Source organism: Crocuta crocuta, unplaced genomic scaffold (genome assembly GCF_008692635.1).
Source record: "Crocuta crocuta isolate KB4526 unplaced genomic scaffold, BGI_CrCroc_1.0 scaffold50, whole genome shotgun sequence".
Classification (NCBI taxonomy): domain Eukaryota; kingdom Metazoa; phylum Chordata; class Mammalia; order Carnivora; family Hyaenidae; genus Crocuta; species Crocuta crocuta.
The window spans coordinates 2,059,983-2,083,765 of record NW_027527428.1 but is presented as its reverse complement, the minus strand read 5'-3'; the positions used below and the strand labels follow the sequence as shown (position 1 = coordinate 2,083,765).

At 46.2% G+C, this 23,783-nt stretch overlaps 2 protein-coding genes across 3 annotated transcripts in view; both read left to right on the top strand.

Moving 5' to 3' along the window:
* Positions 1-402: 402 nt before the first annotated feature.
* On the top strand, positions 403-4,989 carry LOC144225529 (CMRF35-like molecule 6). The gene is made up of 4 exons (XM_077756759.1): positions 403-442; positions 1,696-2,028; positions 3,506-3,602; positions 4,878-4,989. Exons 1-4 carry the CDS (start codon positions 403-405, stop codon positions 4,987-4,989), a joined length of 582 nt encoding a protein of 193 aa, XP_077612885.1.
* Positions 4,990-17,866: 12,877 nt separating this feature from the next.
* Positions 17,867-23,783, top strand: part of CD300E (CD300e molecule) — a 34,404-nt gene continuing 28,487 nt past the window's right edge. Inside the window, exons 1-3 of one of the 2 annotated variants that reach the window (XM_077754105.1) lie at positions 17,867-17,992; positions 20,322-20,660; positions 23,000-23,108. In XM_077754105.1, the coding sequence (XP_077610231.1) occupies positions 17,953-17,992; positions 20,322-20,660; positions 23,000-23,108 (488 nt within the window). In that variant the 5' untranslated portion in view covers positions 17,867-17,952. The remainder of the gene's footprint in view (positions 17,993-20,321; positions 20,661-22,999; positions 23,109-23,783) is intronic. The other variant, XM_077754097.1, reaches the window with a different exon arrangement.

Below are 23,783 nucleotides of genomic sequence, written 5' to 3'. Positions count from 1 at the left end.
ATGACCTAAGCGAAAGTCAGACGCTTAACCGACTAAGCCTCCCAGGCGCCCCCATGCAAAAACTTTTAAGAGCACTGGAGAGGTAGATGAAGTTCCTTTCCAGCAACCACATTTTTGTATTTCTAGGTTAGTTATCAAATACCCCAAGTGCATAATATTTTTTAACTTTTCTCCTCATCTGTGTGCGCACTCACACACACACACACACACACTTTTCCAGGGATCTTCCTTTATTTTTCATTTTGAGAAATCAAAAAGTGATGTGATCGTAAGAGTAGGAGTGGAAGGAGGAACAAACAAAGAGAAGCAAGAACTTGACATTGGGTTTCTGGAGGCCTGTGGGGCCCAATGTGCCATTCCTCCTGTAGATACGGCAGAGGAGCGATCCGCTGAAGCCCAAAGATGTGTCTTCCCAGTGCCTTCTTGTTCCTCTGCCTCCCGGGTAAGTGCGCTGTGGAACAGGGCCATGTCTGCTCTGTTGAGCTGATGGGGAGAAAGAGAATCTACAGGGAGAGATCCATATAGGAGGTGTGGAAGGCTGGGAAAATCTTCCTAGAAGATTCAAAGTATTGTTCTACTTACTTGATCCTCCCACCTACCCTCCCTTGTGAATGGATAAGGGAAATACTATCCTCTGGATAATCGCCCACCTGACTTTTCCTGACTTGGGGCATAACTCCTATTTGCCAGTGGTTCTTCTATGTGCAGAATCATGTGTTGCCCTTGTCAGGGAGAGAAAGGGGTTGACGTAAGGCTAGTCAGCACATGGCTTCAGCCTCTCCCAGCTCTTAGTCTCTTTCTTCCATGTCTCTGCTCCCACCTAACTCCTGGGCTGGAGAGGAAGCATCCTATACGCTTCTTCCCCCCAACCACCCACAACCTGGGGGAACACCAGATTACCCACCTCGGGGTCCTCACTCAGAAGCAGAGTAGTACGCTTTAGCCCTGTAACTTGAGAGAAACTCCCTCTGTCTCCCTTCTGTCTTCTATGTTCCAATTCCAGATCCCACTCCTTGTAATGCTGTGTTAACATGAGGATTATTGAAGCCTGGACATGACATGGATAGTCAGGGATGAGTCCTGTCAAGAGAGGCTTTGAGGATTAAACCCACTAACACATGTAAAGAGTCTAGAACAGTGTCCACTTACTCTTAAACCCTGAATCAATATTTGCTGTTATAATGAGGACAGTGCTGGGTGCTTGCTCAATTTTCTTACTCTCCCTCTTAATGGAAGAGAGCCAGATTGGACCTGTAACAGAGTGAAAAATCACCCAAGAGAGATGATTCACACCAACATCACCTCCAGAGACCCAGAAAAGTCAAAATGGTTTTGTGGGGGCTGAGGGAGGGGAGAAGTGAGTGTGGAGGGAGGATTTGAGAGATGAGTATGCATGTTATGGAGGGAAGTGCATTTGCCATAGAGGGAAGATTTTTTCTGGTTTGCTAGAAAGGCAGGAGAAAATTCATCTTGCTCATAGATCTGAGGGGAACACGCTGCCCATGTGGGCATGTGTTTGTGCAGCTAGGTGTGTTTCCTGTAGAGGGGTGAGCATGGAAAGATGTGGGGTGGGGAGGGATCCCATCGGGGATGGGGAATGGTGTCTCTGTTCACTGAAGGTCACTGCAGGTTGGTGAGTAGGGGACAGGAACTCCAGAGTGCACTGAATGAGGTGTGTGGGTTTGTGTTTTTCAGGCTATTTCACTCTGAGCATTCCCAGGATCTTAAAAGGCACGATGGGAGGAACATTGGTGATGGAGTGCCGGTACAATGTGGGAGAGGAGGGTCACAGGAAGTTCTGGTGCCGAGGGCCCAAATGGACAGACTGTGTCCGAGTCATTGAAACGACAGAGACCTCGGGGCAAGAGGTGAGGCGTGGCCGAGTGACCCTTCGAGACAACCCCAGAGAGCACCTTTTCCATGTGATCACGGAGGATCTGGTGGAAGGAGATGCAGACACTTACTGGTGTGGGGTGGACAGGGCCACAAGTGTCCCTGAAGCCCCAGTGGCCATAACTATTTTTCCAGGTAATCTCTTCCCACACCTTTTGCCTGCATGGGCTAAGGTCATGGGTGCCCAGTCTCTCTTGCTGAGTGAAGGGAGGCTCCAGCCAAGGCCCGTGACTGGCTGCCCAGGGAGACAAGGAATGCATCTGTGTGTAGGCACATGTGTCTGTAAGAGCATACATCCGAGCCTACATGTAAGCGTGACTGGTGACATAGGTCATGTTGCAGCTTGAGCCCTGGAGTCAGAAAACTGTGTTCAAGTCTCAGCTCTGCCACTTGCTGGCTGTGTGACTTGGGCAAGTTACTTAACTGGTTTGTACCTCAGTTTCCTCATTAGTAAAATGGGATAACAATAGTGTCTAGAGTGGTTGAGAGCATTAAATGAGTTGGCAGGGGTAAAGCACTGATCACAGTGGCTGGTAGTTAGTTAGAGCTTACAAGATGGTAGCCATTGGTACTATCATCCAGACCAAATCAAAGCTGCAGCACTCACATCTCCAGGTTCTGGCAGGGAAAAGTTGCCTTGTATCTGGGTTCTAGGTGGTCCCCTTGGTTCTCTCCCTCAGTCATTGAAACATTATTGCCTGTCTATCATGGACCGAGTCTGACGATGTCAGAGGCAGGTGGGGAAAGTAGATAGATTCAGTCTTCACAGCCCAGTGGACTTGCAGGGAGTTGCAGATGTGGACCTTGGAGTGGAGGTGAGGAAGAAAAGGGACAGAGAACAGGGGAGCTTGGGAATAGGAGTGGGGCAGGGGAAGTCCATCCTAAATGGACCGGCAGCCACTCACTCTGTATGGATGGTGACAGGTGCAGTGTAAGTGTGTGTGAGGGCTAGTGAGATAGGAGAGTGATTGAGTGGGGAGGGGTTACCCTGGGTACAGAGACCTCAGGAATGCCCCCTCCAAGGAGGGGCACATGAGCTGTGTCATGGCCCCCTGCCCTATGGCTCCCCTGGGACCCCAGCCCTGGTCTCCTGCTGCTTCTTAGCCGTGAACGCAACTATGTAGTTACAGCTCCCTCGCTCAGGCCCCCACTCAGAAGGGAGCATGTGCAAATCCATACCAGCATTTTTTCCATGCTTTTTATTTTATGCCATGTGCCTGATCTGTGTGCAGGGTGAGGGAAAGCAGGATGGTCTGGGTCCTGCCCTCTGGGACTTTCAGATCCCCACAGTGGTGAGAATGTGTTGGAGCCTCACCTGAAGGCCTCTTGTGGGGTTTCCTGGAGGGCTGGCCAAGGACTCTGAAAGACCCCTTCTTCCAGCATCCCCTACCTATGCCTGGGATGTCTTGGTGTGAGATAGGGCTGGGGGCCTCCCTAGAAAAGTAATATAGGGTCCTCCTGCCAGGTCCTGACACCTTCTCCAGGGACATTTCTCCTCTCTGTGTAATCACAGGGTCCCTTGAGAAAGGAGAGATGTGCAGTTTTGTGACAACTGCAGACTTGGAGCCATTGGGAGGTTGGGGCACAGAGTGACTTGTGACCTGCTCTGTAGGCTCAGCGACAGTATCAATGACGACTACTGAGACATTGGCCAGCATGGGAGACCCAGCTCTAACCAGTCACATGGCCAGCCCTGGCCTTTCCTCTTGGTAAGAAAAGCCATATCCATGAAGAAGGTTCCCACTATCCTGACTGTATAGTTTCCTGGTGGGGATGCCAGCCTGGGGCATCCCTGGCTTTGGTGTGACATATTAGTACCTGTTGCAGGCCCCAAAGAGAGCCAGGACCCCCATACTTGGCATCTGCTTTTGTTCTCTCTTCTGTCTCCTTCCCCATCTTTAAATGTGAGGGTGTTAGTAGCCAGTGTTTGGGTTCCCATTGCAGATGTACTTTATTAGTAGGGTGATGACACTGGGCAAGTCACCTAACCTCTATGTCTCAGTTGCCCCATCTATAAAATGAGGATGATTCAGGTCACGTGGATGGCTTAGTCAGTTAAGTGTCTGACTTTTGATTTCGGCTCAGGTCATGATCTCATGGTTCATGAGATCAAGCCCCATGTTAGGCTCTGCACTGACAGTGTGGAACCGGCTTGGGATTCTCTCTCTCCTTCTCTCTGCCCTTTCCCTACTCTCTCTTTCGCTCTTAAAATAACTAAATAAACATGAAAAAAAATGAGGGTGATTCTAGTAACTATGGCTGTTCTAGTTATTTGTGGCTGTTTTATGTCAAACATTGGTCAAAAAATCTAATCATTTATGATGTTCCTGGATTTTGAGTCAAGCATTTGGACAAGATACAACAGGGAGATTTGTCTCTGCCCCAGGATGTCTGGAACCTGAGCTGGAATCCCACATGTGGCCTCTGCATGTGGTCTGGGCTTCCTCACAATATGGTGGCTGGGTTCATGAGCAAGTATTCCTAGAGAGCCAGGTGGGTTCTCTCTCCTTCTCCTGATCTATTCTCAGAAGTCACATGTTGGTTCTACCATGTTCTGTAGTCAAAGCAATCACTAGTTCATCCACCTTCAAAGGGATGAGGAATAGATTATACCTCTTGATAGAGAAGAGTCAGGCTTCTGGAAGAACATGTGGGAAATATTGCTGTGGCCATTTTTGGAAAATACAACTTGCCACAGGCATGATAACAGAACAGCCTTACAGAGTCACTGTGAAGAATACATGAAGAGAACAAGGTGAAGCATGGAGCCAGTGCTCCCCACATAGTAAGCTGTCCTCCCTTCTGCTCTCTCTTCTGTCTCTCTGTCCTGGGGAAGAACTTATCAGAACCAGCATTGGGTGGTGGTGGTGCTGATGATGGTCCATGACTTGTGTGCTGGGTTCAGGGTCCAAAAGTGGGATACAGAGTGGCCTCTTTCACAAATGTGCTGCAGCCACTTTCTTCTGAATTATTTCCTCCACCAGGCCCTTCCTGCTCTTTGCCAGCTTCCTATTCCTGGTCTGGCTGAAGGTCATCCTCCTCCTGAGCTTCAGCTATGCTGCCTTTTGGTTGACTTGGCTTCAGCATCGCCTCTGAGGGAGATGGTCTGCCTGGACCAGTGTAACAGCAGCTCACACCCCAGTGGCTCCCTGTCTGGTGATACAGTTCCTGGCTTCTCTGCTCCAAACTTAGCCTGGACTCCTGCCTGGGATGTGAAGCCAGAAATGAATCAGCACCACCAGAGACTTTTGCACCTGGACATTGAATCATCTTTGCCAGATTCTTTCCTGGGCTGGCCTGACAGAAGACACAGGAAACGGTGTGAGGACATGGGTTCTGGACTGAGATGGATGTGTGTTCAAACCTCAGTGCTGCCACTTACCACATGACCTAGGAGAGGTTATTCGATGGCTCTCATCATCTGTTTCTTGGATTTGTATATAATTGAGATAATACATGGAGGACACTGGCTGTGTAGGGGGAGCTTCCACATGGAGCTGCCATGGCAATTGCTAGTTTGGGTCCAGGGCACAGGGAGGAGGGTAAGCAGTTAAGGGACCTGGCAGGAGCAAGCCAGTCCTCCTGCGACTTCTGCCTGACTCTGGGCAAAATGCAAGGAGGTGGTTAGCCCCCAGAGGCCCCACCCACATCTGTCTGTGCCAAACATGCGTTCAGCAAATGGGAGAAGAAGATGAAGAATGGGGGTCTTGCTTTAAAGGGCAGCTGAAAGCACCATCCCTATGTGCAGTAGGTGCTAGGAAGAGGGTTTTCTTGTGACAAGCTGCAAACAGAGCTGCTTCAAGGGCAGTGAATGTCCAGGCATGAGGGGGCCTGACCTGGATCCAGACTGAACTCCTTCCTCTCCTTCTCTCTCTTTGTCCCTCTGTCCTCCTCCATCCTTAGTGGCCTCTGCCTGGGGAGGAGTTCCTTTCTCCTTCCTTAAGGTTCAGCCCTTATGTCCTGGGGCACAGAAATCACATCTTATCTGCTCTTCTTTTTGATACTCCTCTCCCCTGGATTTGTATGATCTCCAGAAGAATCTTGCATGCCTTCTATGCCTTCATCCAAGGTGTTGCTAAAAAATACGGAACAGGTGAGCTCTCAGGTGGAACATTTGAGGATCTGATTGCAGATGGTTTGGCTTCTTTCTTGCAGGAAGAGGCATGTGGTAGCCACCCAACACCATCCCGCTAGACAGTTGTGACAACAGGCTATTAGTGCTTCACTTCTAGTTGAAGAAATATATTCTCACACTTTTTCATGAGTTAATTAGCAAGACAATAGCCTCTTAACTCCTAGCACCCTAAGTAAGTATACCGAGAGGCCTAGTCAGAGCTAAGGGGAAATGAGTGTAGGATGAACCTACTCCCTTCTAATGAATAGGATATGGCAAAGTAACAGGATGCCACTCTGCCATTAGGTTACAAAAAGACTCTTGGGGTGCCTGGGTGGCTCAGTCAGTTAAGCATCTGACTCTTGATTTCTGCTCAGATCACGATCTCGCTGTTGTGAGACTGAACCCTGCATCAGGCTCAGCCCTGGGTGTGGAGCCTGCTTGGGATTCTCTCTCTCCCTCTCCCTCTGCCCCTCCCCTACTCACTCTCACATGCTTTCTCTCTCTCTCTCTCAAAAAAAAAAGTCCCTAGTTTCTGTCTCATGGGCTTCCCCTTATTTGTTGTGAGGGGATCCAGATGCCATGTTGTGAGCATGTTGGAGAAGAACATATGGCAAAGAACTGAGGGGGTTTCTGGCCAGTAACCAGAAAAGCCTTGAGTTCCATGGTCTGTGAGCAACTAAATCCTGCTGGTGTCTACATGAATGAGCTTAGCAACTAACTGATCCATCCTCAGTTGAGCCTTCAGAGGAGAGTGCAGTCCCATTCAACACTGACTGCAGCCTTCTGAAAAACCTGTAAACAAAGTCAAGCACAATTCCTGTGAAATTGTATATGTTATTGTTTTAAGCTAAGTTTTGGAGTAATTTGTTGTGCAGCAGTAGATAACTATGATCCTATGAGTTGCCTAAGAGTAGGACCAGGAATGAAGGCTTATCTTTCTGCCTTCTCAGAATCTAGCACAGTGTTGACACACAGAAAGTGCACGGAAATGTTGGTTGCAGTGATGGGAAGTCACCGGTGAATCTAGGATTACCTCATCGGGGCAGGAGGCAGAGATAGTTCAATATACATGCTCCATTTCAGGAGTGTGTAAAAAAGGCTTCATGCAGTGTGTTTCTTTCATTCAGTTCTTACTTATCTCCAGGAAGACCCAGAGCCATGGCAGTGACTTGGCCAGTTTGATGACTTAACTCCTGGAATTCTCACATAGTCACTAATGAGTGAGATTATTCTGTGCATCTGACACAGTGGGTCAGTATAGAGCAGGTGGTCAGCATTGTTGCATGTCAGCATGAAGATTCATGATATGCCCAGGGTGCCTGGATTGTAGGTACTTCATCAATACTCTTTAAGAAATTTTGCCACCAAACTGAAGTGGGCTTCCCTGGGTGGAGGCATCTCACACATGTCTCTAGTTTGCAGCCAGAGAGAAGTGCATATTCTCACGGCCCTTGCAGAGAGGGGTGACGTGGAGTCCTGCACCCCTACCTCTAGCGTTTGCCCATAGATACCATTCCCGCAACTCCTGTATCTTTCACTGTAATAAACTTTCACCATGGCCATAACTTGTTAAGTTGTATGAGTCCCTCCAGTGAATCACCAAACTAGTGGGAGATCATGGGACCTCTGGTGCAGAGTGAAATGGTGTTTAGGAGGTAAAAGAGGAGCTTGTTGCTATGAAAGGAAGGGGATGGGCTCTATTCATCCCTCCTTAAGCTCCATTATTTGGCAGAAGAGTAGCATCCCCAAAGATGTCCACATTGTAACCCCCAGAACCTGTGAACATTTTACCTTTCACGGAAGAAAAATATTTTACAGATGTGATTAAGTTAAAGATCCTGAGATGGAGAGATTGTCCTGGACTATCCAGTGGGTCCAATGTTATTGTAAGGGTTCCTATGAAACAGAAGCTAGAGGGTCAGTGTCATGGAAAGAGATGTGATAATGGAAGCCAAGGAGTGATATGGAGCCATGAGCTGCATGGAAGAAAGCAAGGAAGTGGATTCTGCCCTGGAGCTTCCAGGAGGAATGAAGCCGTGCTGACACTGTGACTTTGATCCAATGAAACTAATTTCAGACTTCCAACATCTAGAACTTTAAGACTGGTATACATTCACCCTTCCTCTGTGTGACACTATAATGAGCATCCAGGTTGAAGAAGCTTTGAACTATGCAGGGATGGAAACAGCTGGACCAGAAACCTCCCCTCCCCCCAAGAGGACCTGTGTGTGACCACAGTGGACAGGCACTTCCCACAGGGCAGGACTGGAGCTGTGGAAAGCTATAGGGCTGAAAGCAGAGGACAGCCTGAGATCTAGTGGTTACTGGCCTCCCAGGGCTGGGTTCAGTCTGCAGTGTCTGGGTGGGGCCTCAGCAGGTGAGGGAACAAGGTGCCATCAAGTTCCCGTTGTGGGCGTGATTTTGGATCACTCTCTATTTCAGTAGGTTCTTCCCCTTTCCTAATTTCACAGCTTAAAATGAAGAAGCAGCAGAGGAAGGAAGTAGGTAACAAAATACGGACAGGAAATGGACAGTATTGAGGGCTGGAACTCTTAGGCCAGATGTCAGATGACAAGAATCTGGGTGTTCTGGGGCCAGGGAGACAGGATCATGGGTCTGTTTGTAACTCAGCCCCCTCTCTGCCTCCAGGTGACTTGGGTTAGGACTTGTCACTTACCAAATCTTCCCTGGGAGGAGGAAGTGGGGAAAAGGGTGAAGGAAGTTCAGGAGAGCAGGGAACACACAGGTCCCATGAAACCACCACCACCTAAGCAGATGGGTGGGAGGGTAAGGAGACTATGGCTGTCACTACAAGCCATGGGATGAAGGGATCATTTTGTCAGCCCACAGGTGTGTATGTGCACTTGTGGGATCAGTTGCTAACATTACACCAGGATCTGTGCTTAGCATTTGACATCAGGGATCTCATTTATTCCTAAAAACAGTCCTTAAGAGGTGGATACCACCATGCTTATGAGGAACCTGCAGGCTACAGAGGTGCCAGGCAGGGAGAGGTGTACTCTCCTAAGCAGTGGAAGACCAGTGGTTAAGGGGGACAACAGACAAGCTTCCTACAAGGAGCAGAGTAAGGACAAGCCAGAGGCGTGGTGTTTGGGTGTGTAGGGCCTCAGAAGGGCGGGCAGACCCTAATTCCCAAGAGGCCCGATGGAGTGGCACAACCTGTTATGGGCCTGGGGAGGGTGCCTGGGGCAGCAGTAATGTGAGTGGTCGGACCAATGAGCCATTGTAGGTAGAATTAGCAATGGCTTGGGCGTGCAGCCACCAAGCATCCAGGTTCCACTGTGGCATGTGCAGGCAAGTGATTGTTGATCATGCACCAGAAGGTCTCGGCGGCCAGCCCCAGTTGTTGTCTTTGAGGAGCCAAACAAAGGATCCTGAATTGGTCTTGGGCTGCACTAGGGAGTCTAGACAGAGGGATTTCAGTAACATTTGAGGAATTACTGCATTTTATAAAACCAGACTGAACAAATCAATGCCAAACTGCTGGCCAGAATCAAAGGGGGAAGTCTCATCACCCAGTTTGTGAAAACTTTGCTTTGCTTAGTGAAACAGGTTCTGGTTGTAGACCCTGGCTTCAAGGATGAGACTCACTAGCCCAGTGCAGCCATTCTGCACAGCAACCTGTCAGGTTAAGTATATGTTTATCTCAGAACCTGGAACCTGGAAATCCTGCTGTGGGGTATATGTCCCAGGAAAATTTTATGCAGGCCCATAGCTTGTGTGCTAGAGGATGTCCATTAGGCACTGTTCATGGGGCAGGGAGTTGGGGACTGCCTAGGTGTCCAAAATGGGGCACTGTAGAAAAGCCTTGGGTGTCTGCTATGGAATACAACGTGGAACTGGAGAGAGCAAACTCTGTGAACACATAGGGACATGAATGAGGCTTAAGAACCTGGTGCTGAGTGTAAAAAGGAAAACCAGAATGAGATAGATGGCACAAAACCATGTGGTTTTAAACATATGCATACAAAGCAAGCATATGACCCTTATGATCACGTGGAGGCAAGAGTGTCCACTGAAGGCACAAGAATGGCTGTCTTTGAGGAGTGTGAACAGGGGATAGATTTGAAAACACCAAATAAAGAAATGACAAGTTTCAGGGGACTTTCCTAGACTAATGACCTCAACACAGAGGTTCCCGAAGGAATCTCCAAAGACAAAGCAAAACAAAGCAAAACTGAAGACAGAAAACCTGGGAAAGCGTATTGGGGCAAGATTAGGAAAGAATGATGTTACACAGGTGTAGGGTGGCTCAGAGGCAGATGTCAAGTCTGCCAGCGCTGGGGTTGGGAGGGAAGGCTTCATCTACATCTTGAAGGAAGCCAAGAGGGTACAGGTGCCGGGGCCGGTGGCTGGGAGCCTGGATGGGTATGGAGAGAACACTGTGTGCACTGGTTTGCTGACATGAGAGAACATTTGCTGTGTGGGGACTGGAAATCATGTGAAGAAGTGGCTGGGGGACAGACCGTGAGCTGTGGAGGACAGAGAGGCTGGAGGCCAGACAGAAGCCAGGTCTTGTGTATGGCACCAGGGTCTGGACCTGACCGTAGCTAAGATGAGATGGTCAAAGTTTGACAGCAAGGAAGCCACTGAATCAGACTTCAAAGATTCCTCGTTTTCTTTCAAAACTACCAGCAACGTCTGCATTGTCCACACCCTTGTGTCTGGATTCAAGACTGGTTTGAGGACCCACCACGCCTCTCCACTCTGGAGCCACTATTTCTATGGTAATAAGTTATTACCATATGATTGCCAGAAGTGGAGGAGAGGTCCAGACACCTGTCTCTAGGATGCAGCTCTCTTCTGTGGCTCCATCTCCCTTGCCCCGGTCCTCTCATTTCCTTTGAATCCTTTGAGGAATTTGTAGACTATTTTCCAAAGTAGTTGCACCATTTTCCATTCCCATGAACAGGTATGTGGGTGTTCTGGCTTCTCGACATCTTTGTCAAGACTCACTCCCTGACCTTTTGATGCTAGTGGGTGTAAAGTGGTGTCTCACCGTGGTTTGGATTTGGATTTCTTGATGGCTAGCATTTCCCTAATGATGTCATCTGCGCTCATCTTTGGACTGCCTCAGGTTTCTACCTCCTCCCTAGCATGGTGAAGCAGACAGTAATAAGTGGAGTCTTTTCTAGAAACTAAGCCTCCTCCCCTATGGCAACTTCCCCCAAATGTATGTGTTTCAGGTGCTTCTCACAGTTGCTGGTGGGGCTGGGCAGGCCCCAGCCTTAAGGGCCTCTTGCTACCCTCTGGCAGAATGGTTCTGGGCAGTGGGTAGACACCAGATGGTGGTTCCCCTGTCATAGAAGCCATGCTGTGGATTGTGCAGCCTGAGGCCCCGAGCTACAAAGCATTGGTAAGACATTGGGGTGATGGAGGTGGGGAAGAGGCTGTCCTTCCTTTTGGGAAAGTGATTTCCCTACTTCTTAGCCACTAAGCTCTTGGTTGGTTTGCTGGCTTCCTCTACTGGCTTTCCCCCCAAATCCCAAAGGATAACAAACCAGATTGCGGCTTGTGAACTTGATTTGATAAAGTCTGGTATCAGGACCTCTCTGTGCCTCTGTCTTCTTATCTATAAAGCGAGAATAATGGCGCCTACCTTACAGCTTTGTTGTGAACTTCAGAAATAATTTGGGGGAAGCCGGTAGCATGTGCTCTGGGAAGAGAAACAGTTATTGTTATAATTGGGACCCCTGCCTAGCTCCTCCTCGGTGTTACCCAGCCCAGACTTTTCCCAGAAGTTCAGATCTTATTCTCACATTGTCAATTCCTACTCAGCCGACTGGAATATTTGATTTTCCACTTACAAGTAGAATCCTGCCAGAAAAAAGGTCCACACCTTTTGATGGTTGAGCAGAACCCACTGATCTGACCACCATTCTCTTCCCTTTCTTCACAGGAAGTGAGAAAGATCTGTGATTCTTTGGGCTTTGAGACCCAGAAGCTTATGTTTATTAATTAAAAAATTTATGTTTGTCTTCTTCCAAATATTAGACTTTGGTATTTTCAATAAATGTGATAACTATATTACATAGATTCTAAAGTTTAACTGGTTTTCTACTGTTATTTCCTTTACACCCTCATCTTTTTCAAATTTCAATTCTTTGGGTTGCTTTCTAAGTTGGGTGGAGTACTTTGAGTCTTAAAACTTTTTTTTTTTTAACACAGCATAAATGGATAGTGTTCATTTGGAGTCCTTGCATTTTTAAAATGTCTTTCTCTTTTTATCTACAAGGTAGAACTTTCTTGGACATTGATTTTTCTCTCTTGAAATTCCATAGACATTGCTCCACTGCATATATATTTAATTGTACACACACACACACACACACACACACACACACTTAATTGTAAGGTATACATAGAAAAGACTACTTAAAAAAATATATATACCATTTACAGAATAATTGTAAATCAATATTTATATAGCTACAAATGAGGTCAAGAAATAGAACGTTGCCAGTACCCCAGAAATCTGCTTTCTGTTCATACCCTCTCCTTCTCCCACTAGATATATCCATTACTCTGATATTTGTGACATTCATTCCCTTGATTTTAAAAATTAACCTTATTGTAGTACATTTTACATATAAGAAAATGCAATACATCCACTTTATATGTACAGTTCAGTGAATTTTGACCATCTCCTTCCCTGTGACCAACACCACAATCAAGATATAGGACTTTTTCAATTACCCCAGGAAGTTCCCTTGTGTCCCTTTATAGACCACCCCTACTCCTGTTCCAGGCAACTATTGATCTGATTTCTGTCACTGCTATATGAATTTTATATAGTTTAGTCTTACCTACTTTGGGACTTCATATAAATGGGATAATATTGTAAATATGTTCTATGACTTGTTTCTTTCACTTAACATTATGCTTGAGATTGATCATGTTGCAGCTGTAGTGTGTCCATTTTTGTTGCTGAATAAGATTCAACTATGCAAATATACCACATATATTTATTCATTTTATTGTTGATGAACATTTGGTTGTTGCTAGATTTTGGAGTTATGACCAGGAATATGTTCTACGTTCATCCATAAGAAAATAAGGACAGTATATTAGTCACTTGCTTGTTTGCTCTTAGATCCATTCATTGGCCTTCTCTATCTATCTATCTATCTATCTATCTATCTATCTATCTATCTATCTATCTATCATCTATCTATCTACCTATCATATCTATCTATCTATCTATCTTACTTTCCTATCATCTATCATTTATCTATCTCTATCATCTATCTACCTATCATATCTATCTATCTATCCATCCATCCACCATCTCTTTTTCTCTCTCTCTCTATCTTATCTATCTCTCAATCTATCTAGCTATCATCTATCTACATACCTATTCACAATAGTATATAGTCTCTTATTGTTGGGTAATTAGGGTCTTTTCAATCTTTCACTTATACGTATTCTCATTTCCAATTTTTTTCTTAGCCTAGATTATGCAAAGCAGAAATACTGGGCACAGAAAAAGGCCACTTTTAGAATTCTTTACACCTATTGCTAGATTGCATTGTAGAACCAGAGCACCGTGTCACCCACAAGGAGTATTTGGATCCCATAGCACTAAACCTTTGCTTGCCTTTACTATTACCTTAAGAACATCTTGACTAAGGAGCACCTGGGTGGCTCAGGTGGTTAAGTGTTTGACTCTTAATTTCAACTCAGGTCATGATCTCACAGTTCATGGGATCGAGCCCCAAGTTGGGCTCTGCACTGACAGTGTAAAGCCTGCTTGGGATTCTCTCATTCTCTTTCTCTCTGCCCCTTCTCTGTGTGTGCTTGCTCTCTCTCACAAAAATAAATAAATAAAAATGAAAAAACCCATCTTGACTAATTTGGGAAAAGATATAATTTAATTGTTTTCATATATCTATGTATTTTTCTGAATATTAGCCCTTTGCCTTTCCTCTTTTGAGACTTACAGGTTCATGGTCTTTGCCAATTTTTTTTTAAGATTTTAGTATTTCTCATTTTGATTTGTATAGGCTCTTTATGTTTTTGGCATTTTCCCCGTTTTTCCTATTTTATTATTTGTCTTTTTTTTTTTTTTTTAACTACAGAAATCATTTATACTGGCTGGCTCCATTTCCTCATCCCTCCTTTCTCCCCAGTCTCTCCCATCCATCTTCACAAGGACCGCCATCCTCTATCTGGTCCAGAGGCGTCTTCTCTTTCTTCATCTTACCTTACTTCTCTGTAGTGTTTGATTCAGCCAATGGCTCCTTCGTTCTGGAAATATGTTCCTTTCCCTGCTTTCAGACTCTCCTGGCTTTCTGCTTGCTTTGCTTTCCTCCTCCTTACCTTTTTTGCTGCCTTTGCTCTTCAGTCCACACATGTTGCTGAGCTTGGGAACCTGGGTCCTGGCTCTCCGTGTATCCCTTGGGTAACCACTGTGAAGTTCTAAGCATCTTCCCACATCTCCTCACTAAGCATCTCCACTTTGACCTCTAACAGACATGGAGAAACCCTTAGTGAAATGAAAAGTATTTCAGGCAGAGGGAACAGTACATGCAAAGCTCCTGAAACAAGAGAGCATTCGATGTATTCAAAGAACGGGAAGGAAACCAGTGAGTCTGTAGCCTGATAGGTGGGTGGGGAGGGGGTCGTGTAAAGTGGTGGTGGAATAGAGGACCAATGAGAGAGAAGGGGTAGACTTTGGTCATGTTGAGTGTGAGGTGCAACAGAAGCCAGGAGGTTCCAAAGGCACAGCAGAGCTGTGGGGAATGGAGCTGGAGACACTGGGCAGGGAATCTGAGGTGCTGCTAGAGGAACAAGTGGGAGCTGCTGCTTTCCTGGGGCGACATGGGGCTGTACCAAGTGGAGAAGCAGGGAGGGCGTAGAAGAGAGCGCCACCTTCTTGGGCCACACCAAATGAGGCCAATGAGGACCAAGCAGAAGCATCCGGGTCTCTAACTGGGCCTGGTTGGACTCGACCTGAACCAACACTGGCCTGAAGTCACTCTAGGTTGTTTGGGCCCTGAAAAAATGATCATGCCAACTAAAGTAGCTCCCATTGCCCTTAAGATGAAAGCCCCAAAGTGTTCTTCTTTCAGGGTTCTGCTTCCAATTACTGGCAGGAATGATTGCTAGGTACTTGTGGTGAGGGACCCATCCTCCAGACAAGAGGATGGCAGACTCTGCTCATTAGGGACAGATAGGAGGCATCATAGGCTTTGTGGGCCAGCTACTCGATTCTGCCCTTGTAGCAGAAAAGCTGCCACAGACAATACAGAAAGGAGCAAGTGTGGCTGTGTTCCCATAAAACTTGTTTATATACTCTGAAATGGTATTGTGCAATTTTAATATGTCATGAAATATTTTTCTTCTTTCCAACTGTTTACAAATGTAAAAGTGTCCTTAGCTCATGGGCTATAGAAAGCCAAAAGGTGGCCATGAGGCATGGTTGTGGTTTGCACCCACCTTTCCCAAAGCCCTGCAAACCTCATCACTTGCCAACCTGATTTTATATTAATTACTTTACCTGAGCCTCCCATGCTATTGGAAACAGTGACTTTGGCTGTCACACCTCAGTGTAGTACAGTTTAGGTGCCAATTCTTATGGAAGACTCTTTAACACCTGTGGCTCCCGTGGGCCAAGATACATTGGTGCTTCCCTGAGGCTATCAATGAAGTATGTGGATCCCAGTTTTGGTTAGAGAGTTCTGCTCCAGTTACCCATCTGCTATGAACCTAAGGCATAGGCTCTTGTTCTCTTGTGGTTGTTGAAATGCCAGCCCCCTTCCTCCTAAAGCCCATATCCATTCTGATAGTCCCCATCAGCCATCTGGTATCAGACCCTGTTCATGGTCTTGGCATTAAGTTCCCTTTAAATTTCTGGCAGTTGGGGATTTCCTGTGCTTGATTTTGTTTTATCTGTTTATTTATTTATATGTTTATTTGAGAGAGAGAGCTAGNTGAATCAGTTCTAGTAGGCTTCTGGTGGAGTCTGTCGGGTTTTCGATGTAGAGTATCATGTCATCTGCGAAAAGTGAAAGTTTGACTTCTTCTTTGCCACTGAGCTGAAGTTTGACGCTTAACAGATTGAACCACCCAAGAGCCCCTCCTTTGCTTGGTTTTGAATTCACTTAAGTATCAGAACTTTTTGGGTTACATTTTATTTATTTTATTTTTATTAATTTTTCTTTTGAAAAAAAATTTATAGAGAGGAGTGGGGGTAGAGGGAGGTAGAGAGAAGAGAGGAGAGAGGCACAGAGCCTAATGTGGGGCTCCATCCTATGACCCTGGGATCATGATCTGAGCCAAAATCAAGAGTTGGATGCTCAACTGACTGAGTTACCTAGGTGTCCGTAGGTTGCATTTTAGATAGGATTTCCATGTTTGGAACTAGAAGGGAGTCTGTGTATTGACACAGTCTACCATATTGCCTGGAATTTGTGCTTTCTTATCGGATATTGAAAGGTGACCACATTAGATGTATTTTTATAAACTTTTAAACCATTAGCCTTTGCTCATTCCAATTTCCTTTATTTTATTTAAAAAAAACCTTCAGGGATCAATTTGGAAAAAAAATAAAAGAAACAGAAGAAAACAATGGAAAAGCAGAACCCAGGGGACTGACGACCTGTTTGATGTTCTTGATGAGAGAGTGGAGGCCTCCAACTGTTGTCTGTGCTGAAGAAATGACACAAGGGTACACAGGGTCATGCCTACTATCTGTTATGCTCATTCTGGGTCCCCCAGGTAAGTGACTAGTCACATATATGTGAGCAGGAGCCATGTGGCTTTTTCTCTCTGGAGCTCAACATGTATATCATATGTCATTAGATATGGTGAAAGAGGAAAATAACAAACTGTGCTCTTACAGCAAGTTTGAAGTGACAGATGATCTGGTAGAGAGTTTCAAAAGATAGTGAAGGTTATAGGCTATGAGTATCAATCACTGGGAAAGAGAAGAAATTAACAGGGGTTATTATCATTGGAATTACATGTTTAGATAACTGTGTCTTAGAGAAGAATAATCATGTGTAAATTGATTTGGAGGAAATGTACAGCTGGTTGACAGACCAGATGAGAAGATAGTCCTGTCCAGGACTATTCTAAAGATATTTAAGGTTTTTACTGTGCAGTTACTACTATGTTTCAGGCACTGTGCCAAGTGCTTTATGTTTGTTCATTTATTTCCTGTGAGGTAAGAATGGTTACTAATTACTCTATTTTAAAGATGAAGAAACTAGGGAAGAGAGTGATTCAGCAACATGCCTGAGGACCATGAGTAGTACATGATGGAGGTGGGATTTGAATCTGCATGACTCCAGAATCTAACCCTTAACCAAAACCCTTATACTAAATTAGGTTAATAATGTACAAGCAGGTTGAGTGTCCCCACAGGAAATCAGAAAGTTGGATCTGGAGCCAAGGAAGAGACTAGGTTAGAGTAAGAGGTATGAGGTCAACTGCATGGAGGTTATAGTAGGGAGAGTTATGGGGAGTCCTCACCCCTGATCTTTAAGTGGGTGTGTTTTATGACCCCAAAGTTGGCAGTTAGGGAGCAGGAGCAGCTGGTTAGGCCAAGCAAGCAATCCCAGATGGGAGAAAGAATGGGAAACAAGGACGAAAGCTCACCTCTGTTGGAGGTTTCATATATTGGGATTGACTTTCATGGAGGCTTGGGATATGATCTAAATAGTATATTGCCATTAAATGAAGGAAAACTCAGTATGTTTCTCTAAAGTATCTCTTGCCACTCTTCTCCTGTTTCTAAGTAGGGCTTCAAATTAGGAAGTGGATAGGAGAAGAAAAAGGAAGTAAATGAGAGAGAAAAACAAAGGAACCTTTTTTTTTTTTGAACAAGTAGAAAGTGGATGCCCTAGGCTCGGTCACAAACACCTGGATTCCAGTTGGGACTTGGATTTGCTGGGGACACCAACCAGAGAGACAGGACCATGTGGCTGTCCCCAGCTCTGCTCTTTCTCTGCTTCTCAGGTGAGTGAGGCTGGGGCTTTGGGTACCTGGCATTGCAGGAGGCGGAACAGTGGGTAGAAGGTCTGTCCTGGGTTCAAGCCAGAAATGAAGTCTCAGCAGACAGGAAGGATACATTCATTCATCCATCTGTGTATCCTTCTATCTACTCAGACATTCATCTACAGATCCTGCACACTTATTGAGCACCAGCTGTGAGCCAGGACCATTCTGGGTACTGTCTTTAAGAGCAACTTCAGCAGTCAGGAACTCATAGTTGAATGAGGGAGTCAAACCACTATGATACAGTGTAGAACTTGTTGTAGAAAGAGATTTATTTATATGGCATGGAGGTGGACAACAGGGGCCCCAAACTGCTCTTGACCAGATTCAAGTCTTCACTGAGCCTCCACTGGACATTGATCTTGAAGGATGAATAAATTGGCAGAGTGGAAAGTGGGAATAGCTTTTGCGAAAGTTTAGAGATATTAAAGATCATAGAAATTTCAAGAATTAGCAATAGTTCTATTTTGTTAGAGATTAGCTTAAAGGGGTTGGTAAGGTTTGTTAGTAGGAATTAATGAAGGGTCTAAAATGACATCCTTAGCATCCACCTCAAACCCTTGCTGGAACAATGTGTGGTGCAGGCAGATAAATAAAATTGTCCATTGAAGGTTGGAGTTTCAGAATAGAAACTCTTAAAAATAGGCATTCAACATGCATGAAAGCCCATTCTCTGTGGGAAGTAAGTTTAGGGTAAAAATTAGATGATATTCTTCATTTTTGTAGAATAATATTTATGACATGGAACCTGCCCAACATAATCATGGACTGTTCCAGAATAGTTAGTGGAAAAGGCAGAGATTTGAAGGAAGAATACCAGCTGGGTGCTACTGGCCAAAACATAATTTACTTTTCAGTAACATGGGAGAGTAGACGGGATCATCTTTAAGTCCCCGTAGAACCCTCATAACCAAGATCTTAGACTCAGAAAGACATTTAAAAGACATACATCTCATTACACATGGGAGGTGCTCAGAATGTCTTAAATGAGGGTGATGATGATAATAGACATTTTCTAAATCACCATAATTAATGAAATGGACATCCAAAGCAGTAGTGGCTGCAGCTGCTCACAAGAGCTGATCATTGGCTTATCTTCCGAACCTTGTGTCCAGTGACAGCATGTTGTTGGCCTGAAATCGTTGTGGTGAGAGCATTTACACCACAGAAACTGGCAAACAGTACAAACAATGGCTTCTTCTCAACTCCCCTCACCCGCCTTGCTCCTCATCCAGCATATCACGGCTTGCTCACATCTGCTTGCTTAAATCTGATAAAATTGTTTAAGTACCCTAGCTTGGGTGCAATTAAACTGGACTGGAAACCTCTTCCCATGCCTTCACATGGACTGGCTGACCTCCCCAGCCCCAAGTGGGCTGACTCTTTCCACTCATTTGCAGTTAGGGTTCCTCTTGGGTCCAGATTACAACTTTGGAGTCGCTTATAAATTTCTGTTCTTTTTTTCATCCAGCTCCTGGCTCAGCTCCTTCCTGCTTGTCCCAGCCTTCTCCCACCCACCATATGCATTGTGGTTATAAACACCATTTAGAAAAATGTGGTCACTTTACATTTTTATGGAGGGGACCCCAAAGAATTGTATGGCTAGCCTGAGAGGGGAAGAGGAGAAGGTTGTAAGGAAAGATGGTGAGGCTCTGGGTACTGTGATGGGGGGTTGGACTGGGGGGGGGCCAGATTGTGCCCCAAACCTGTGTCAAGAAGCCTGTTAGGGTCTCCTTGGGACCCAGCTCTTCTCAGCAATTTGTCACTCCTCCCTCAAGAGTAGTCTGGATGAGAGTTGGGGTTTTACTTTTCCTCTCTTAAGAGCATGTGGAAAGCAGAGTAAATAAGAAGTTGTACTCTTACAGAACAAGTTTGAATTGCAGAAAACCTAGAATGCAGAGCCTTCCTCCAAAGAGAAATATTTTTGTATGTGACTGAATTTCATACCTGACAAAGGCTGCCAATCTAAGAACAGGTCAGGACAGTCAGCTCACTCTGCTGAGAACTAGCTTTGTTCCGATTCTCCCTGTCCCCAAGGACCAGGATCCCCATGTGGTTGGTTACTCAGTGTTTCTGGACTCATAGAGCACAGGTCTCTACTCCTCTTGCTGGCTGTAGTCTCCAAACCTTTTTTGTCCCAGGTCCTAAGCTCAGATGTCCCTCTAGGTCCCCATACCTGAGCATGGAACCATCTATACCTCCTTGGCAAGTTTCCCCTTAGTCTTTAGGCAGACAGCTGCTGATGGGTCCCATTGAGATGGAGTCCTGGGATGTGGCTTGTGTTTTCTAGGCTCTTTGTCCCTGATGGGCCCCAGCTCTGTGACAGGCAACTTGGGTGGTTCTCTGAGTGTACAGTGTCAGTATGAAGAGGACTACCGGACATATAAAAAATACTGGTGCCGAGGGCAGTCTGAGAGCACATGTGACAAGATTGTGGAGACCAATGTAGAAGAGAAGAGAGGTCGTGTGTCCATCAGAGACCATCCTGATAGCCTCACCTTCATAGTGACCATGGAGAACCTCACCGCAGAAGACACTGGATCCTACTGGTGTAGAATTCAGAAAGTATGGCTCCTGGACATATGGTCATATGACCCTTCGGTCCAGGTTAATGTGTCTGTTTCTCCAGGTAAGAGATCTTCTCACTCCAGCAGCCGAGCTTATGGGACATGATTGAACATGGGGACAAAGATAGGTGCCATGCTGAAGAGTGTCTTTAGGTCTTGTCTAGTCCTCAGTCCCAGTGGTGTTGGGAAGAGCCTATGATGAGGGCAGAGAGGCAGCTGACCCTTTAACCTTGGAAAGGGTGGGGGTGCATAGCTCAAGGTGCCCTCACTCTCATAGGACAAGGGCTTCACTCCATTGCTTGGGAGGCCCCTCCATGCTGGACCAAGGCTATTTCCACCATACCCTTTAGAAACCTGCATCAAAGGAAATAAACTCTTTGTATATACATCTTCAGCTTGTGCACAGAACATTCCCTGTACTATACTGTCCTGAAATTAACCTTACTCCTCACATTTCACGAAATAGGCTTCTTGAGTGGAAGCTGCTTTTTCTCCTACTCCCATGTGCTATAGGGCCATGAAACCATGTTGAAATTCTCCCACATCCTCATTACTTTCAACCTGCTACTGTCCTACCTGTCTCCTTTAGCATTTGTGTCATATAGCCACACCCTCCTACGTCTCCTTTGCATGGCCTTCCATTATCTTCTAGTTTATTCCCTAATCCCTGCCATTGTCTTGGGAGTTTTTAACTTATAACTAGTCCAACATCCTTTTCTTGGGTTTCATGACCTTCCTGACTGCAGTGGTCTGCATTTCCACTCCCCAGAATCCCACTCCATGGCAACATTGTACATCTTGCTGTCACCCCAAACTGGTCCATGTCCAGAACCCACACTCAGACTTTGTACTTTTGGACAGCTTTCTGTGCATCAGCCTTCCCATATCCTCACCCCTGCTGGCCCTATTCTCAACCTCACATATGCCTCCAGTTCTTTCATCCCTCTCTCCATTCTCTCCCCATTTATTACTACCTGCTCCTGCCCTGATCTCACTTCCTTCCTCAACTCTCATGGAAGACTACATTTTCTTTCCTTTCCTTTCCTTTCCTTTCCTTTCCTTTCCTTTCTTTCTTTCTTTCTTTCTTTCTTTCTTTCTTTCTTTCTTTCTTTCTTTCTTTCTTTCATCTTTTATTTATTTCTGAGAGAGAGAGAACATGAGCAGTGGAGGGTCAGAGAGAGAGGGAGACAGAATCTGAAACAGGCTCCAGGCTCTGAGCTGTCAGCACAGAGCCCGACGTGGGGCTCGAACCCACGAACCCGCGAGATCATGACCTGAGCCAAAGCTGGATATTTAACCAACTGAGCCACCCAGGCGCCCCTACATTTTCTTTTCTTACCAGTACCCTCCACTCTTGTGCACCATTTCTCTACCCACCTCTCGAAAACCTCATTCCTGGATCCATCTTAAAATTAGGGTGACTGACCATTGGGGTTTGCCCAAGACTGACAAGTTCCTTGGGATGCACAACTTTCAGTGCTAAAACTGGAGAAGTCTCAGGCAAGCTAGGGCAAACTGATGCCCTACCTAAAACCTATCTCCTCCAGTACTGCTGAAGAACAGTCACAGAAGGCATCGATGGGTGTCAACACAAGTTCATGGTTTCAAATATGACCCTCCCATTCTTCTACCTTACCAAGGGAGTACAAGATATCAGATGTGAACTCTCTCAATTTCTTTTCTTCTTCCCTTACAAACTTCCGTGCTGCCTAACTCATTCTTCCCTCTTTCCCTTCCAGATGGAAGGCAGTTTGCTTCCTCCCGTTCAGGAACAATCATCCTGATGCTGGTTTCTCACTCTGTAGCTCCTTGCCTCCTCATTCCCTTGAGCCAAATCCTCTCTCTGCTCTTCTGTATCCTTCTTCCATCAATTATCCACACTCTTCACCTCAGCCTGGAAACACACTCCTGGCCTAAAACTGTCTTGTAATCCCTGTGGCCTCCGCAAGGTGTCACCATCCCTCATCTCTCTCCTTTGATTGCCTGGAAGGTAGCTGAGGTCCACATCCTCCTTTGTGCGCCTGCTGCATCTGATGGAGTTCCACCCCTGTGCCCACTTTCTATTGACCTGATTCAATCTATTTAGACTTGCCCCTGCCCCTCCTCCCTCTGGTGCCCCTCGTCATCTGGGGAAACCCCTGAGAGACTCCTGCTGTCACCCCAGGCAGAGTCAGACCTGGGATGGAAAGAAAGACCTGGCACTTATTAGAGGTAGCTCTTACGACCAGTTCTGAAAAAGTCTCATTTGGTCCCTGAGGAGCTCGCTCCATCCAGGAGGTGGCCTGGGTTTAGCTTCAGAGTTCCTCCTGTGAGTGGGTGATTGTGTGCAACATTGGGTCCAAATGGGTACTTTGTGCGTGGCTAGGGAGAGAGCAGCATCTGATGTGTGATTTGTCTGTAGCACCAAGTAAAACCACAGGGAAGACCGCATGTCGAGCTGCATCTGACACCTTTCCGGTGCTGAGCACCAAACAGAATTTCAGCGCCGAGGTGTTGACCCACTGCTCGGGGTAAGGGATCGCAGCCTAGAGATCACAGAGGAAGAGGTTCAGCAACCTTATGGGATCTTTGGGGAGGCTGGCAACACACCATGCTCTTTTTAGCTCACTGTCTGCTGGGTTTTCTTCCAGTTCTGGCCCTGATTTTTACATTCTCCATGGCTGCATGGAGATTCCTCATGGAAAATACCACTTATTCAGTGAACACTCTCCCATGTGGGGCAGCTACAGGGAAACAGGAGGCTGGTTCAGGGGGACATGCAGCTCCTCCCATGCCCACCCTGCCCCCTCTTCTTCCCCACATGGGTCTGGACTCCGGGTTCTGGTTCTGTCCTCCCAACGCGGGCTTGCCTTCAAAGGCCTTGGCTGTACCAGAGATCATATACCAGGCACTGCTTGCGGGGTCCAGGGCAGGGAGACGTACTGGCTCCAGGCTGTTTTCCTTCTCCTAAAGATACCCGGAAAGGGCTGTGATGTTTCTGTCAGGCCCTGCAGAACAGAGGACAAGGGTCAGGACTTTAAAGTGAGAATGGGGGTGGCTTTCATGATCAAGGGAGGGGAAAGGATGGGGCTCCAGAGAGATGCTGCCCTGGTGTGTGTCCTTTCCAAGTTTGATCGGAGTGATTTGAGTTCTGGAGTCAGGGCACAGGGACAGGTGGGGAGAGAAGGGTCCTGTGGGCCTCCCCC